This window comes from Tiliqua scincoides, chromosome 13, assembly GCF_035046505.1.
Source record: "Tiliqua scincoides isolate rTilSci1 chromosome 13, rTilSci1.hap2, whole genome shotgun sequence".
NCBI classification, from domain to species: domain Eukaryota; kingdom Metazoa; phylum Chordata; class Lepidosauria; order Squamata; family Scincidae; genus Tiliqua; species Tiliqua scincoides.
The window spans coordinates 16,264,954-16,280,343 of record NC_089833.1 but is presented as its reverse complement, the minus strand read 5'-3'; the positions used below and the strand labels follow the sequence as shown (position 1 = coordinate 16,280,343).

The following is a 15,390-nucleotide window of genomic DNA, read 5'->3' as shown; positions in this document are numbered from 1 at the left end:
AGATGCTATATAGGCACTAGATAGGCATTAGATAGGTGCTATAAAGGTGTTAGATAGGTGCTAGGTTCTAGATAGGCGCTATATAGGTGTTAGATAGGCGCTAGATAGGTGCTAGATAGGCACTGTGTAGGTGTTAGATAATCACTATATAGGCACTAGATAGGTGCTATATGGGTCTTAGATAGGCGCTAGATAGGCGCTATATCTCAAATGCACAGGCCATGCACTCACTGGAAATTCAATGCTGTGAGGGCATAATCAGGATTCAGGCAGGCATTGCAAGCAGATTTTATGCAGGCTGGAAGAGGGATTAACTCTTTCTGTACCAGCGTCCTTGGGGTACTGTCAAGGGCTGTGTGTGTTCATGCTTGCCCAGGCATGTCTCAGGTAGAAGCAGGAAATGGGGAGACTCAGTAACCACTGTAGAAAACAAACAATTCCTTTTAAAAAAATTGTATAATGTGTATACTTTGAACAATGTGTAGCTTTCCCTGTGCTTAACATCCATTGGAAGCTCTATCTTTAATCAAATCGACAGGTTGACTTATTATTCAGCACTAGGTGGCAGAACGAGCATGTCTGCTCTTAAGACACCTTCCCTCTCAAAATCTTTCGATGGTCCACGCCTGGTCAGGGTCTCAACACCCTTCCTTTTCCCAGATTTGCCACAATGACCCTTTTAATGTAAGCTGTGATGTTGCCCATTTAATGATGTACTTTGCCCACTATAATTATACATTCCTGCGCCGGATCAGACCAAGGTCAGCCTAGGGCAACCTGGCTGTTTCTGTTTCTGGCTGCTTCTGTTTCTAAAAACGGCCAGCCAGATGTCCTTGGTGAACTCACAACTCTAGAAGCTTAAGGGTAAAAAAAGAAAAAGAAAACAGCCTCACCACACTGTTTGTCTAGTTCCTACTGGGTGGAAAAGTGCCCCTGTATATTCCTTTAAGTCATATGGTCAATCTTGATAGACCTCTCCCCTTCCATTAGTTTGCCTAACCTCCTTTTAAAGCCAATTTTAAAACCTCCCATGCTGGATTGACCTTGGACTGCTGCTGGGGCATATAGCATACGCTATGTTCAACATATATGTTATATGCATATATCTATATCTATATCTATATCTATATATAACATAGGACACAATCCTAACCAGTTCTACTCAGAAGTCAGTCCTATTTGGTACCCTGGATACCCCTGCTAATTGGGTAAGAGGCATTTTTTCAAGTGGGTGCTCCTCTTTTTAGCAGGGGGAGAGTAACTGGCCCACCTCACCCCAGCAGTGTCTTTTGCAGTGGCTGTCTGCTGGTGTTGTTTTTGCATCTTTTTAGATTGTGAGCCCTTTTGGGACAGGGAGCCATTAGTTATTTGATTTTTCTCAGTAAACCGCTTTGTGAACTTTTAGTTGAAAAGCGGTATATAAATACTGTTAATAAAATACTGTTAATAATTTTGTTCATTGGGGCTTACTCTCAGGAAAGTGTGGTTAGGATTGCAGCCATATGCTATGTTCAACACCTTAAATCCAGCTCTGCACCCCCTAACTAAGTTTTGGCTGGAGCAGTGGCTTATGAAAGTGGTGGTCAGGTGGGGCCCTTGGCCCCAGGAGCCAGGCTGCAGGGTGGTGGTGGTGCTGTCCGAGAGGCCACCCCAAAAATGCTTATTTTTCAGGAAGAAAACTTATTTCATTTTTTTCAGTTGTTTATTGGTATGATTGGTATACAGAGTTACAAAATTATACCTCAATATACAAACATACAGAGTTAGTACGAGCCATTATTGTTTTATTTTCTCTGTAAACCATTTTGTGAACTTTTGGTTGAAAAGCGATATATAAATACTGTTGTTAATAATAATAATAATAATAATAATAATAATAATAATAATAATAATAATTTGTGAGATCAGTTGATCAAATTCAGACTGTGGGTTTCAGCTGACAGTGCCCAGAGCGGTACAGAACTACTGTCTAGAGCAGGAGCTCCTTGATTCACACCGTCCTGGCTTGGAGAGGGACAGCTGGAGTTGCAGTAGGTCAGGCTGCAGAGGATCCCCGTTGGAGACTCTGGTGCGATACATGTACATACACGCACCCCTTCCAGGTCCCTTGCAAAAAGTGACACGGCCCCAATTCTGTGCATGGTCTCTTGGAAGTCACTTCCTCCCTCCCAGGTCAGCATGCATGGGATTCCATCCCAGGATTGCAGCCGCGTTGCCCAATGGCATTTGGAAAGAGCACCGAACTACAGGCTGATGAGTAAAGAGGAGGACTGACGCACGACTGGGGCGCCTGAAGGTTCTGCTGCTGCAACAGGGCTCCACGATGCGCTGAGCTGCAGCACCCCCCTGATGCAACATTGCCCTCTTCTAGTGCGCTTTGGGTGCCACTGCAAGGATGTAATGTGGCCCAATTGGCAAGCAATTTGCTTTGTGGTAGTGATGCTACCTGATGATGCATCACTGAACCATCTGAATGTTAACACGGGCACTTTGCCTCCCGGCATGTGATTACCTTTTAATGCGCTGGGCATGCTTAATGTGAACAGAAGCGCCACAGAGGCCACAGGAGCGCAAGCACGTCGGTTCAGATTGGAGTCTCTGTATAATACAATGTATTTGCCATCATAAAATCAGAAATTGCGCTCTCACACCCCTTCCACCTGAAGGGAAAGTTAATTAAACCTGAGCTGCTCTGGACAGCTTTCGGGGCAAACAGAATGAGGCTGGCAGGGACAGGGCGTGTCACGGCTCAGTAATGATGCCCCAGACAATAACATTTGTGCAATCGCATTCCACAGTCCTAAGCGGTCCAGGAGAGAGAGAGAGAGAGAGAGAGAGAGAGAGAGAGAGAGAGAGAGAGAGAGAGAAGCAGCAGGATCAGAATAGGCCCATCCATGAGGCCAACTGAGATGGTTGCCTCAGGCGGTGGGTCGGTGGGGGCCCTGCTTCTCTCAGCCCACTGACTTCTAATGCTCTGACCTTCGTTGGAACTGACCTTAGTTGGAACTCCTCTGGCGGGAATCTCCCCCCTGCCCTAACCAGCCCCTCAGCCTGCCCCCCCTCCAGCTGCACTATTATGGGGGAGGGGCTGTTGCTGCCCCCCAGAGCAAGATGCTGAGTGATGCTCTAGGACAGGGGTCTCCAAACTTTTTGGCCAGAGGGCCACATCAAATATCCGGTGTGGTGTGGAGGGCCAGAAAAACAATATAAATATAAAATTTAAATAAATAAATTAGAGATGGATGAGTGAATAAATGACTGACTGGGCTCCTTCATTCCACCTCTCTGGCCCTCAGAACACCCTCCAGACACAATCAGAGCCCAGTTCTGGTCGTGTTCAGCTGAGTGGGCCAGAGGCTTTCAGGGGACAAGAGGTTGGCCGGGCTGCATCTGGCCCCCGGGCCGGGGTTTGGAGAGCCCTGCTCTAGGACCAGGTGAGGCTGGCTGCTCTTCCCTGCATCCCTGCAAGCCAGCCCCTTGCTGGGGCCCAGCCAGAGAGGCCAGGAACCTGCAGCAGGACCGGTGGAGCCTCCCAGGTGGAGCGCACCTGGCGGCACGCGCGGGCAGGTGGCATTTCCTTCCAGGCCACCTGAGCCAGGTGAGGAGGAGGGCGTGGCTCCCAAGAGGGGGCCCCGCCTCTCTGGGGAGAAGCCGGCCAATGGGAGAGAGGTGCGGGCTGGCTGGCTGGCTGTGGCCACTGGGGTGGCGGTGCGTTCCGCAGGCCCCGCGCGCTGGGTGCCCGGGCATGCCCCGCTGCTGCTGCTGCTGCTGAGACGTCTCCCGGCCGCCTCGCCCGCGCACAGCCGCATCGGAGCCTGGAGGGAGCCGGCCAGCCATGTCCCTGCCCAAAGGTACCCGGGGATCGGGGCAGAGACCCAGCTGGGGCGCGCTCTTACCTGCCGCAGCCCGATGCGCCGGCTTGCTCGCGAGGAAGCCCCTTGGAACGCGGTGTGTGGGGGGGTGTGCCGCTTGCGGTCGAGGTGTCTGCACGCCTCCCAGCGCAGGTCTACTCGGAAGGAAGCGCCATGATGTCCAGCGGGGCTTACTCCCTGGAAAGAGCGCCGAGGATCGGGAGCCTCCGCCTTCCCGGCATCGGAAGGCAGTGGGAGGAGGCGGAGGGTCTAATCCTTTCCACACTTACCCGGGAGCGTGGGCTTGCTTCCGAGGAGACCCGCCTGGGGTCGAGCTGCTGGAAAGGCATCCCGTGCAAGGGCGATCAAAAAACCCCGTGCTGGTGGCCGCAATCTCTAGGCGCCCTTACCTGGGAGTAAGGCCCATTGAACCCAGTGGGACAGGCTTCCGAGTAGACGTGCAGAAGATTGTGCTGTCCGCTGGGGTGCCTGGGATCTTTTGGACATGGGTTTCAGAAACCGAGCCTATGCCTGTCTACTCTGAAGTAAGTCCCATTATAGTCAGTGGAGCTTACTCCCAGGAAAGTGTGACCAGGGTGGCAGCCTCAGTTTGTGTGTGCTCCCCCCCCGCCGCAAGGAGATGCAATGCATGAAACTGAAACAAAATTATGTGACCCCCCCCCCCGGGATTTTCAGGAGTTTGGGTCTAATGCTTTCTCTTGCGGTGACTGACAGTGCAATCCTATGCATGCCTACTCAGAAGTAAATCCTGTTGAGTTCAATGGGACTAAGAGCCCAAGCCTAGTAAGTCCCATTACTGTCGATGGGACTTACTCAGAGGTAAGTGGACAGGACTGCAGCCTTACTTCTGATTAGACATGAGTAGGATTGCACTGTTTTATGTTTGCCACCCCTCCCTGGATTTCTCCATTGGAATCATGAGGCCAAGTGCTCCACAGATCCTTTTCTTACTCCCGAGCAAGTAACCCAAGGTGATGGTTAATCTTGGGAAACCCGTTTGTGAACTTTGTTGTTGTTGCTGAAAAGCAGTATATCAATATTTTAATACTAATAGACTAGATCAGGATGTCCTGGTAGATCCCTGGGTGAGCTGCATTTGGAATTTCTGACCCCCAGTTGTTTCTGAGAACAACAAAAATGTGTCCCCCCCTTCATGTCATGCTGCTGAAACCTTGGGATGGGGGGCTTCTAAGTTGGGTCTTCTAAGTTGTGCGTGGCCCCTCTTTCTTGCATCGTCTTCTATAGTTAGGGGCTTTGGGTATCCCATTTCCTAAAGGTCTACTGGCCTCCTTTCAACCACTTCAGATTTCCTGCCCCCCTTTTCTGGAGTAATTAACCCATAAGAACATGAGAAGAACATCAGAAGAGCCCTGCTGGATCAGGCCAAAGTCCCGTCTAGCTTCTTGCCTCTCATGGTGGCCCCCCAGATAGCTCTGGGAGCACACACAAGAGACCTGCATCCTGGTGCCCTCCCTTGCATCTGGCATTCTGAGCTAGCCTACTTCTAAACCCACAGTATAATAAGACGGTGCATCCCTTTCTGTTCACTGCCCTATAGGTGCTCCCTCCCACATCTGTGATTTACAAGGCCATTTTCTTTTTGCAAGTTCAGGTCAGGTCACACATACCTTTTTTGATGTGGGACTTTTTGCCATGGAGTTGGCTTGTAGGTTCCTCTCCCTCAGGGCTTTGGATTGTGGGATCATGTGTGTGTGTGTGTGTGTGTCCCCATCAGCTACAGTGCATTATCCCTTCCTATGGGACAGCCAGGTCCCCATCTGACTTATAAAATGTTCTTGACCCCACACCTTTATAGAATGTGTGAATACACTGATTTTCAACCACTGTTGTGCACATTGGTGTGACACGAGTGGTCTGCGGGTGTGCCACGGGAGTTTGGGGGAGAGTCATTTATTAATAGTGTCCTTGAGGTATGTGGGTGTGCTTGGTCGGCTGTCAAAAAACTGATGGTGTGCCTTGACAATTTTAGCGCACTGTCAGTGTGCCATGAGATGAAAAGCATTAAAAGGAGGCGCTTTTGTGCGTGAGAGTTTTATACATGTACTATATCTACAATGTACTGTATACACTGAATATGTGTATAACCGCCTTGGGTGCCCTTTGGGGAGAAAGGCGGATTACAAGCCCAATAAATAAATAAATAAATAAATACTTATTGTGATTGTGTTTTGGTGTGATTGTGTACATGTAGAAAGGTTATAGAGTGTCTTGCATGTCCTGATGAGCGTCAGAGGCTGAGGTTACCTGTTCCGATCTTTCCCCCTGTGCTTTTCCTGTGGCACCTGGGGAGACACAGACACATACAGAGATATAGGTTCAAATTTCTGGTGTTGTTGCAGAGTTGTGGGACCCCTCTCTGTGTTGTATAGTAACTCTGAGCAGCTATAGGTCATCCTCACCGGCTTGGCTAGTTGGTATCATGCTTTGTTTGGGATATCTGTTCATGCCACAGTGAGAACCCCAACTCTCTCTCTCTCTCTCTCTCTCTCTCTCTCTCTCTCTCTCTCTCTCTCTCTCTCTCTCTCTCTGTGGGGGGGGGGTCTGGTGGCTTGTTCTCAATGTGTCTCTGAGCTGCAAGTATATAATCTCATTGCTCATTGCTGTCTCCATAGCTTGCTTTGCAGCAGGGGGGAAGAGAGAAGTTCTTCTGAGTGATTCAAGGATGCTGTTCAGATAAAGCCTGCTAGAGAGAGTTGAACAGGTGTGGATATAAGACCACACCTGTCCTAGTACTGTATTAGCAAAGATGGAATTATCAATAAGGGAAGTTTATTGGCAGAAAATGATGGCAAGGCTTTTGAGCTGGTGGGGTTACCTTGGAGCAAACTGATCTCTGCTTTCGATTGTTTTGGTAACCCAATGTTACAAAAGGAGCCTTAGCTCAGTGGTAGAGCGCATGCTTTATACGCAGAGGGAGCGGAGGAAAATTTCTGCCTTAAAACCCTGGGGAACTGCTGCCAGGCAATTCTGAGCTAGGCAGATCCGAGGCCTGACTGCTTGTAGACTTTCAAGATAGTTTCTGTCGAAAGTGGCATGCCAGGCTAGATGAACTGGTCAGGCAAATTCATGTTTTTTGTTCACTTTTGTAGGAGTCTGAACAGCGTTCAGATAACGGTTTAACTTTACGCGCGTGGCCCACAGAGCAGGGTTTGCTAGAGCTTAGATGTTAGAAGAACTGGATTCAAATTCCTGTTTAGCCAGGGCCTCCGTGCATCTCTTCTCACCAGTGACATTCTGCCTCAGTTTCCATCTGTGTAAAATGGGCTCAATAACAAATCAGGCTTGTTATGGGAACGAACCAGCCACAGGCTGTTATCAGGTGCTTGGCACGCTTAAGTGTATTTTATAAATTGGCAATAAGAGTATTGGTTTATTAACGGAGGATTTGCGTCAGTTGTGGAAGGTGTTTCATGTGTGTCTTGATCTAAGGCAATTTCATCACAACCCTCTAACTCTGCACACAAGTAGTCGCCCCCTTCTGGCTTCCCTTGTTCCACATGCTTGTGAACCACCTTTAAATTTTTTCTTGCTAGAAACATGAGGGTCCTGTTGGATCAGTACAATAGTCCATCTAAGTAACACACGCAGAGTATTTTAAGGCAAAGTGTTGACCTACCCGCAAGATCCGTCCATTTTTTGCCAAAAGTGTACCTTGCTTTAATAAGGGATGGTCTCTCGCTTGAAGAAGAACATTTCGTGATTCTTTGCTTTCCCACATCAAAGGCTAAGAAACTCTTTTAAGTGACCGGCTAATGAGCACTGAGGTATGGACTACACATAGTTCACATAGTTAAGAGGTAACAGGTGTAATTACTACTTATGTAACTGGAAAGAGGCTAGCATGCAAGATACTGAAATGTTGATTGTGTTTTGGTTTCCTGTTGGGCAAGCATCTAAATAGCCACTTGCCTGCCTGATCACCTGCGGTGAGTAAGAGTCTCCTCCAAGCGACCAGGCTGGGAAGTTTGTGTCAATTAGAGGAGAGTTCTTATTTTTCTTCCAAGCTCTTAGTATGTCACAATGACTAACATAGGTATGTATGAGTGGGAAGGCCTGAAATCTTTCTCTTCATCTTTATGTACTAGTAATTGTTTAAATACATTTATTTGCAAGGCTGGTTTCCAGCTCAACATTGCTGATGGACCTCAATCTGGTCTTTTCCCCCCCTTAATCAAAAGCAATACGAATAATTTTAAGAGCAATCTTTGAAAGTGACCTAGTAGTCGGCAATCCATGCAACCAGGTTTATTTCTTTTAAATTTATGTATATGTTTATTGCGCAAATGTCCTGCTCTCCAGGGTTTTGGATAGAAATCTTTTCCTTTCCTAACCTGAAGATACTGGGGATTGAACCTGGGGCCTTCTGCAGGCTATATAGGCTCTTTACCACTTTACCCTTATCTCCTGGTACTGCCTTTGTGCTTATGAGGAATGAGGCCGTGTGTGACTGAAGGGCCAATTGCATGTTAAACTGTAGCTGGGTACATCTAGCTACAGTCTCCTTAATCTGGACCTGGGTACAGTTATTCACACAGTCCATACAGTGCAGCTGTGGTCTGTGTCCAGTGCACCAAGAATTTAGGTCTCCTAAAAATGAACCCAGGTATAGTCATTCCCTCAGCAGTGCATACCCAGCTACAGACATCCTGCACCTGAGCATCACATGTGAGGATCCCTTATGAGGTTGGGCTATGAATCACGGTTTCCTCTATTTGGCTCTTGCATGTGCCATAATTTACTAGGTGCCCTGAGGCAAGCGACTTCCTCTCGGCCTTAGCTGTGACATGGAGGTGGATAATACTTGCCTACCTTGCAGGGTTGTTGTAAAGATTACATCATGCTAAGACCTTCCCCCAAAAGTGTGATACTTGGACACTTGAAGGGCCAACTTCTTCCAACTGGTGTGCCGCAAAAGGTCCGCAGATGCACCGCGGGAGTTTGGAGCACAGCGGTTGAAAATCACTGAGAAAGTCTTCCCGGTCCTGTGGCTCTGTTTCTAGGGCAGTGGTCTGTAGTGGTCTCCTTGATGGAGAACTCGTGCAAGGAAAGCGCCCTACAGGTAGACCACAGCTGCGATACAAGGACATCTGCAAGAGGGATCTGAAGGCCTTAGGAGTGGACCTCAACAGGTGGGAAACCCTGGCCTCTGAGCGGCCCGCTTGGAGGCAGGCTGTGCAGCATGGCCTTTCCCAGTTTGAAGAGACACTTGGCCAACAGGCTGAGGCTAAGAGGCAAAGAAGGAAGGCCCATAGCCAGGGAGACAGACCAGGGACAGACTGCACTTGCTCCCGTTGTGGAAGGGATTGTCACTCCCGAATCGGCCTTTTTAGCCACACTAGACGCTGTTCCAGAACCACCATTCAGAGCGCGATACCAGAGTCTTTCGAGACTGAAGGTTGCCAACAACAATGGTCTGTAGTATCAAATTGTCTGGCACAGCCAATGCAGAACCCGGAAAGGTCACCTGGAAGCTGGAAGTGACATCACCAGAGGCAAAGCTGTAGAGAAGACCATAAACTTTAGTCTGTTGAGAAGAAAAACATTGAAAATCACTGAACTAGGGAATAGTTTGGTGGAAGAGCATCCTCACCATGCAGGTCTGAGATTTTATCCTTGGTACCACCAAGTAGGGCTGTGGGAGCCCCACCCTCCATGGGGGGGGGGCACTGCCAGTCAGCATTGACACTGTTGTCCCCAAAAGTCTTACTCAACCAAAGGCAGCTTTTTTGGGGGGGGGGGGATACAGGTCTGATGCTGTCCCATGAACAGGACATGCTGCTTTTTAATGCTTTGCCCTCGGGACATAAAATGCTGCCTTTTGCTGAGCTGAGCCGAGCCATTTGCAGCTCAACCCTGTGTATGTCTACTCAGAAGGAAGTGCCTTTGAAGTCATTGGGACTTACTCCCAAGTACGTGTGTACTGGGTTGCAGCTTTGGCCATCTAGCCCTAATTTGTCCACAGTGGGGCAGAGGCTCCCCAGATCTCAGGTGTGGATCTGTCTTTGCACCTGCTACCTGGGATCCTCGGAGTGGAAGGTGGAACCCCCTGAGGTTTGGCTACCGAGGGACCCTTCCTTCCAGCGTTTTGATGCCCAGGGCACTGGAAGGGTTCTTGGGAGTGACGTCCCAGCACACCTGCCCACGAGTTGAGCTCAGCCAAGCCATCTTGTGGTGGAGAGAATCCGGACTCCCATTTCCTGTCTGCTGGCGTGTAACCTGGTGCAATGAATCAGCATCATGCTTCTGAATGGAGAAGCTGATTCACTGGCCAAAGCATGTGTGATGGGCCTGGCTTCCTGGGCCCAGGGCTGTGCTTCTTAAAAGGGAAATGGTGCTGCTTTGGGTGAAGGGGGGGGCACAAGCAGAACCACTGTGGTGGGAGAACGCACAAGCCTTCCCTGGACAGCTGCTGCTGGTCTGTGTTGGCCATGACTGAGCTCCATGGGCCAAAGGTCGGACTCGGTCTGCCAGCATCCTGTGTGCTGATGCTTTTGGAAGCACAGCAGGTGTAGCTCACGCATGGGGCTTTTCCTTTGGGCTTTGGAACGCCTTCCCACTTTAGGCTCACCTCTTCCCACTCCCCACTGATTTGATGAAGACCTTTTGATTTGGGATGCTGCGGGGCAGTGGTGTAGCTAGAGGGGGCGCAAAGCACTAAGTTTTGCAGGGAGCTGCACCGCAGGGTGAAAGGGGTCCCTCCCCCTCCAAGCCATTTCAGGTGGTGGGAGCAAGGGGCACCTTGCAAACTTCAGTGAGGCTCCCTGCAAGACGTAGTGCTTTGCACCCCTTCTGGCTATGCCACTGCTGCTGGGTAGATTATATATTTCCCCCTTCTTGGGAATGGTGGGGTTTAATGCCACTACTATTTATTCTTTTGCATTTGATTTAATGCTTTAGTTTTACCTGTAAGTCACGTTATGTTGCAAAGTCACAGGAAAAATGGAGTTAACAAAAAATCTTACCAAAACATGAAGGGCATGCCAGCTCTCTGAAGAGGGCGCCTGTGGGGTACCTGAGCACTGGTGACTCATCTGGGAACTGGAGTCAACTTTGTTAAAGCTGGAGGGATGCCAACAGGGAAAACAAGGACCCAGGGGAGGGGCTGAGCTCTGCTCCTCCTGCCCCCTTGGTGGGCGTGTGTGGGACTATGGAATGCACATAGATAAAAGCAGATTCCTAGCATCTCAACTGCATTTTGACTCAAGGGTTTAAAATCTAAATGAGTCAAAGGACTGGCTTCTCCGCAAAGCAGCTGCCTGGGACTTCATAATTTTCCTCCCAAAGTGTCAATCCTGCTGCAGTTGTTTGCATGGGAGGGAAGCACATGAGACCTCTGTAGTAGAGGGGAGTGTCAGGTTTCTAGTCCTCAGGCAGACTCAGAATGTATCTAGAACAGTGTTTCTCAACCAGTGATACAGGTGCCACCGGTGTAGTTGAGGTGGTGTCTAGTGGTACTTGTGGAACCCCTGGACATCTGCCGCCCAGCAGCCAGACCAGCCACATGATGCGACAAACAGTGTTAGGAGGCTTGGACTGGCAGGCAGAACTCCAAAGCATACTTTACACAGCAATCCCGTCCACCCCGAGCCTCTTACTGGTGTTTTGTTGTGTCACATCTGGCCTCCCAATCCGGAAGTAACTGGCGATGACATCATCTCCAGTTACTTCTGGTGGTACTTTCAATAGGTGGACCATGCAAAGTGGTTTGGTGGGGGACAAACGTTGAGAAAGCTGATCTAGAATGGTTGACCGGCCCATATTTCTGAACAGTTCTAGCGAGCTGCAGGATCAGGCCATTTTCTCGAGTTGGCTGCTCCAACCCTTTGCTTAGCTTGGATCCCACAGGTGTGAGGTCACTTGGGGAGACCCCGAGAAGGCTCCAAGGCCCATCTCACTTCCTTGTGCTATTGTTTTTCCATCCCTGCGTTTTAATGTGATTAGGATGCGGGGCAATCACCCAAGGAGCAGTTCAGCCGTTCAGGAACCGTCTTGCCTGCCTCCTTTCGGGTTTGTCAAAGTCTTGCATTATGATCCTGTTCTGTGGAATTTAATTCCGAAATGCTCCAATTTCAAAAATTTCCATGATGCTTGCAGGTGAATTTTCCCCTCCTTTATGGATCGACCTTCATAAATGTTACTATTACTATTAGGAATATTTATATACCACTTTTCAACAGGAGTTGTTCACAAAGTGGTTGACATAGTAAAACTTGTGGTGTGAGACTCTCCAACAAAAGAGGAAGAAAGCCAAGAAGCTTGGCTTCTAATTTTTTAGATTGTGAGCCCTTTTGGGTTCCCTTAGAGAGCCATTAGTTATTTGATTTTTCTCTGTAAACCGCTTTGTGAACTTTAGTTGAAAAGCGGTATATAAATACTGTTAATAATAATAATAAGAATAAGAAGAAGAAGAAGAAGAAGCGCATAAAGCACACTTCTTTGCTTGTCAAAATGGTTGGCAACCTTCAGTCTCGAAAGACTATGGTATAAGCCTACAGCACCCTATATTCCCAGGCGGTCTCCCATCCAAGTACTAACCAGGCCTGACTCTGCTTAGCTTCCGAGATCATGGTATAAGCCTACAGCACCCGGTATTCCCAGGCAGTCTCCCATCAAAGTACTAACCAGGCCTGACTCTGCTTAGCTTCCGAGATCAGACGAGATCGGGCATGGAAAGACTATGGTATAAGCCTACAGCACCCGGTATTCCCAGGCGGTCTCCCATCCAAGTACTAACCAGGCCTGACCCTGCTTAGCTTCTGAGATCAGACGAGATCGGGCATGGAAAGACTATGGTATAAGCCTACAGCACCCAGTATTCCCAAGCGGTCTCCCATCCAAGTACTAACCAGGCCTGACCCTGCTTAGCTTCCGAGATCAGGGTATAAGCCTACAGCACCCGGTATTCCCAGGCGGTCTCCCATCCAAGTACTAACCAGGCCTGACCCTGCTTAGCTTCTGAGATCAGACGAGATCGGGCATGGAAAGACTATGGTATAAGCCTACAGCACCCGGTATTCCCAAGCGGTCTCCCATCCAAGTACTAACCAGGCCTGACCCTGCTTAGCTTCTGAGATTAGACAAGATCAGGCAAACCTACTGGGTTCTCCTTGTGTTTGCATACAGTCAATACAGATGCTGCTCTGAAACATGGAACTGATCTCCCTCCTCCCTCCATGCCAGGCTGCTAGATTGTGTGGAAAGAGCTCGACACCTGAACAGTGGCTGTTGGCATTGGCTGGGGCTCTGATCCTCTGCTCCGCCATGTGCATGCAGTCACCTCCTGCATGTTATCTGTCCTCAGAACTGTTCGTACTTCGTTATACACACATGTAATCAAGTTTGTCATTGTGGAGAGTCTCTGGCGGAGTGTGCCAACAAAACCTGCCAGCTGTGGAATCCTAGTCAGTGGGGCAGGCCTTGCCAGTGGGCTCCTGACAGCGTTTGCAACTGTGGAGACTCTATAATTACAAAAACATCTGCATGGGGCTAATCTTTTAGGGGGCTAACCTGAGGGGTCCAGTGCTTGGATTTGAACCCGCACACACGTTCAGCCTAGTGCGCGCACAGTCCCGCTAAGAGTCATCTCCAACATCTGTCCAATCCATTTTCTCTATGTGACGCCATGCGCAGTGGTGGGACGCATGTCAGCTTTCCACTCCGCCCCCTGCCCAAGCAGGTGGCTTGCCTGGAGCCGGATGTCCGTGAACATGCAGTCTCAGTGGGGTGGCTGGTGACCCCACGTGCCGCATCTGCAGTTCAAAAAAGGCTTGAGAAATATTATCTCCGGCTACTTCCCCACAAAGGGCCTCGGATTCCTGGAAAGCAATGGGTGTTCTATGCACACTGCGTTCTCTGATGTCAGTCTCTTGCCTTCGTGGTGCATGTCACACACTTGGACCTTCTGTGCAAAAGAGCTCCCCACAGAGGTTCCAGATGGGGCTGTACCTGGATCTGGCTGGCTGCCCCCACCTCCTTCTTTGAGTCAAACCGTTCTGTTTCTGCCCGGAGTTGCCCATTTAATTCAGCAGCCTTGCGCTTCCTGTTGACGCCCTTCCCCGATTGGCCAAAAGTTCCAAGGTTTCGTAGACACCAAATAAAGCAACAGTATAAAAAGCGAGGATGTCAGACAGCTGCTGTGGCAGGAACCTGGTGTGTGGGTGGCTGCTTGTGAATGGGATCTGAGTGGGGGGGGGGGTGGAGTTCTCTTATCACTGAGGTTGTGTCTGTGTGTGTGGCCTTTCCCCCTTTCCTCTTCCAAAGCATGATTCTTTCTGGAAAGAGAAATCCATGTGTTTAATTTTCAGATGAACAGCACCTGGTTCCCGTTCCCCCCCAATAATTCACTGTCTCAGAGGGTTCTGATGCTTTTCACATTTTGGAAATGTTTCGTGAACACTTCAAACAATAAGGAAGCAAAGATCACCGTCCCTTTCGCCAGGGGACAGGATTTAGGATAACAAAGGCACATACTATATTTCAGTGCCAGTAACTGACCTCACTGCCCATTCTCCCCCTCCCTCGCTTCCGTTCCTCTCCCTTTCCTTCATTGTTTCCCATGTGTCTATCTGGATTGTAAGCCCCTTGGGGCGAGGACCTAGTCCCTTCATTCCGCACCATGTGCAATGATGGCGCTATCCAAATGAATGAATAATACTATTGGACTAAATGGAAAGCCCAAAAGCCTGTAGCTGGTGGGCTGGTTTGGGGGGGGGCAGGCTAGAGTATGATGGGATGCTATGGAATGAGCTCATAGCTGGAGGCCTGGTTTGGGGGGCAGGCTGTAGTAGTATGGGATAGTATGGAATAAGCTCATAGCTGCAGCTTCTGCGGCCTTGCTTGGTGCTACAGAACATTTGTGAGTGTTATTTATTATGAATAATAACGTCAAAGAAGAAGCACAGGCAGTGAACATGTTCTTTTATTGAACATGTTCTATACTGTTTTATATAGACACACACATACACACACTCTAAGTTAGTATATATAGCAACTGTTACCCTGCACATGCCCGACCTCGTCTGATCTTGGAAGCTAAGCAGGGTCAGGCCTGGTTAGTACTTGGATGGGAGACCGCCTGGGAATACCGGGTGCTGTAGGCTTATACCATGATCTTGGAAGCTAAGCAGAGTCAGGCCTGGTTAGTACTTGGATGGGAGACCGCCTGGGAATATCAGATGCTGTAGGCTTATACCATAGTCTTTCGAGATTGAAGGTTGCCAACCAAGTTAGTATATTTATATATATGCAACTTCATATATAACCACACCAATAAACAGTCTTCTCTTGCGGACAACTGCAGTCAGGACTAGGCAAACTGTGGCTACAACCAGGGTCACCCCTGCTGCCACCACCATCTCGGGGCAGCCTCTTGGACACCCCCTGCAGCCTGGCACTTGGGAGTACCCCCCCAGCCACCCTCTTTGTACACCACAGAGTGCAGGCAATAATGACCTGACCCAGCAGCATCCTTTGGGCTCCAAGCACCTTTCTGCTCAGA

The 15,390-nt window shown here is 49.2% G+C and overlaps 1 protein-coding gene and 1 pseudogene across 1 annotated transcript in view; both read left to right on the top strand.

The window, feature by feature from the left end:
- Positions 1-3,820: 3,820 nt before the first annotated feature.
- The window catches only part of MAP2K3 (mitogen-activated protein kinase kinase 3), a 37,603-nt gene continuing 26,033 nt past the window's right edge, over positions 3,821-15,390 (top strand). The window contains exon 1 of the mRNA XM_066640541.1: positions 3,821-3,851. Within this exon, the coding sequence (XP_066496638.1) occupies positions 3,836-3,851 (16 nt within the window). The 5' untranslated portion in view covers positions 3,821-3,835. The remainder of the gene's footprint in view (positions 3,852-15,390) is intronic.
- On the top strand, positions 14,873-14,992 carry LOC136633808 (5S ribosomal RNA; annotated as a pseudogene).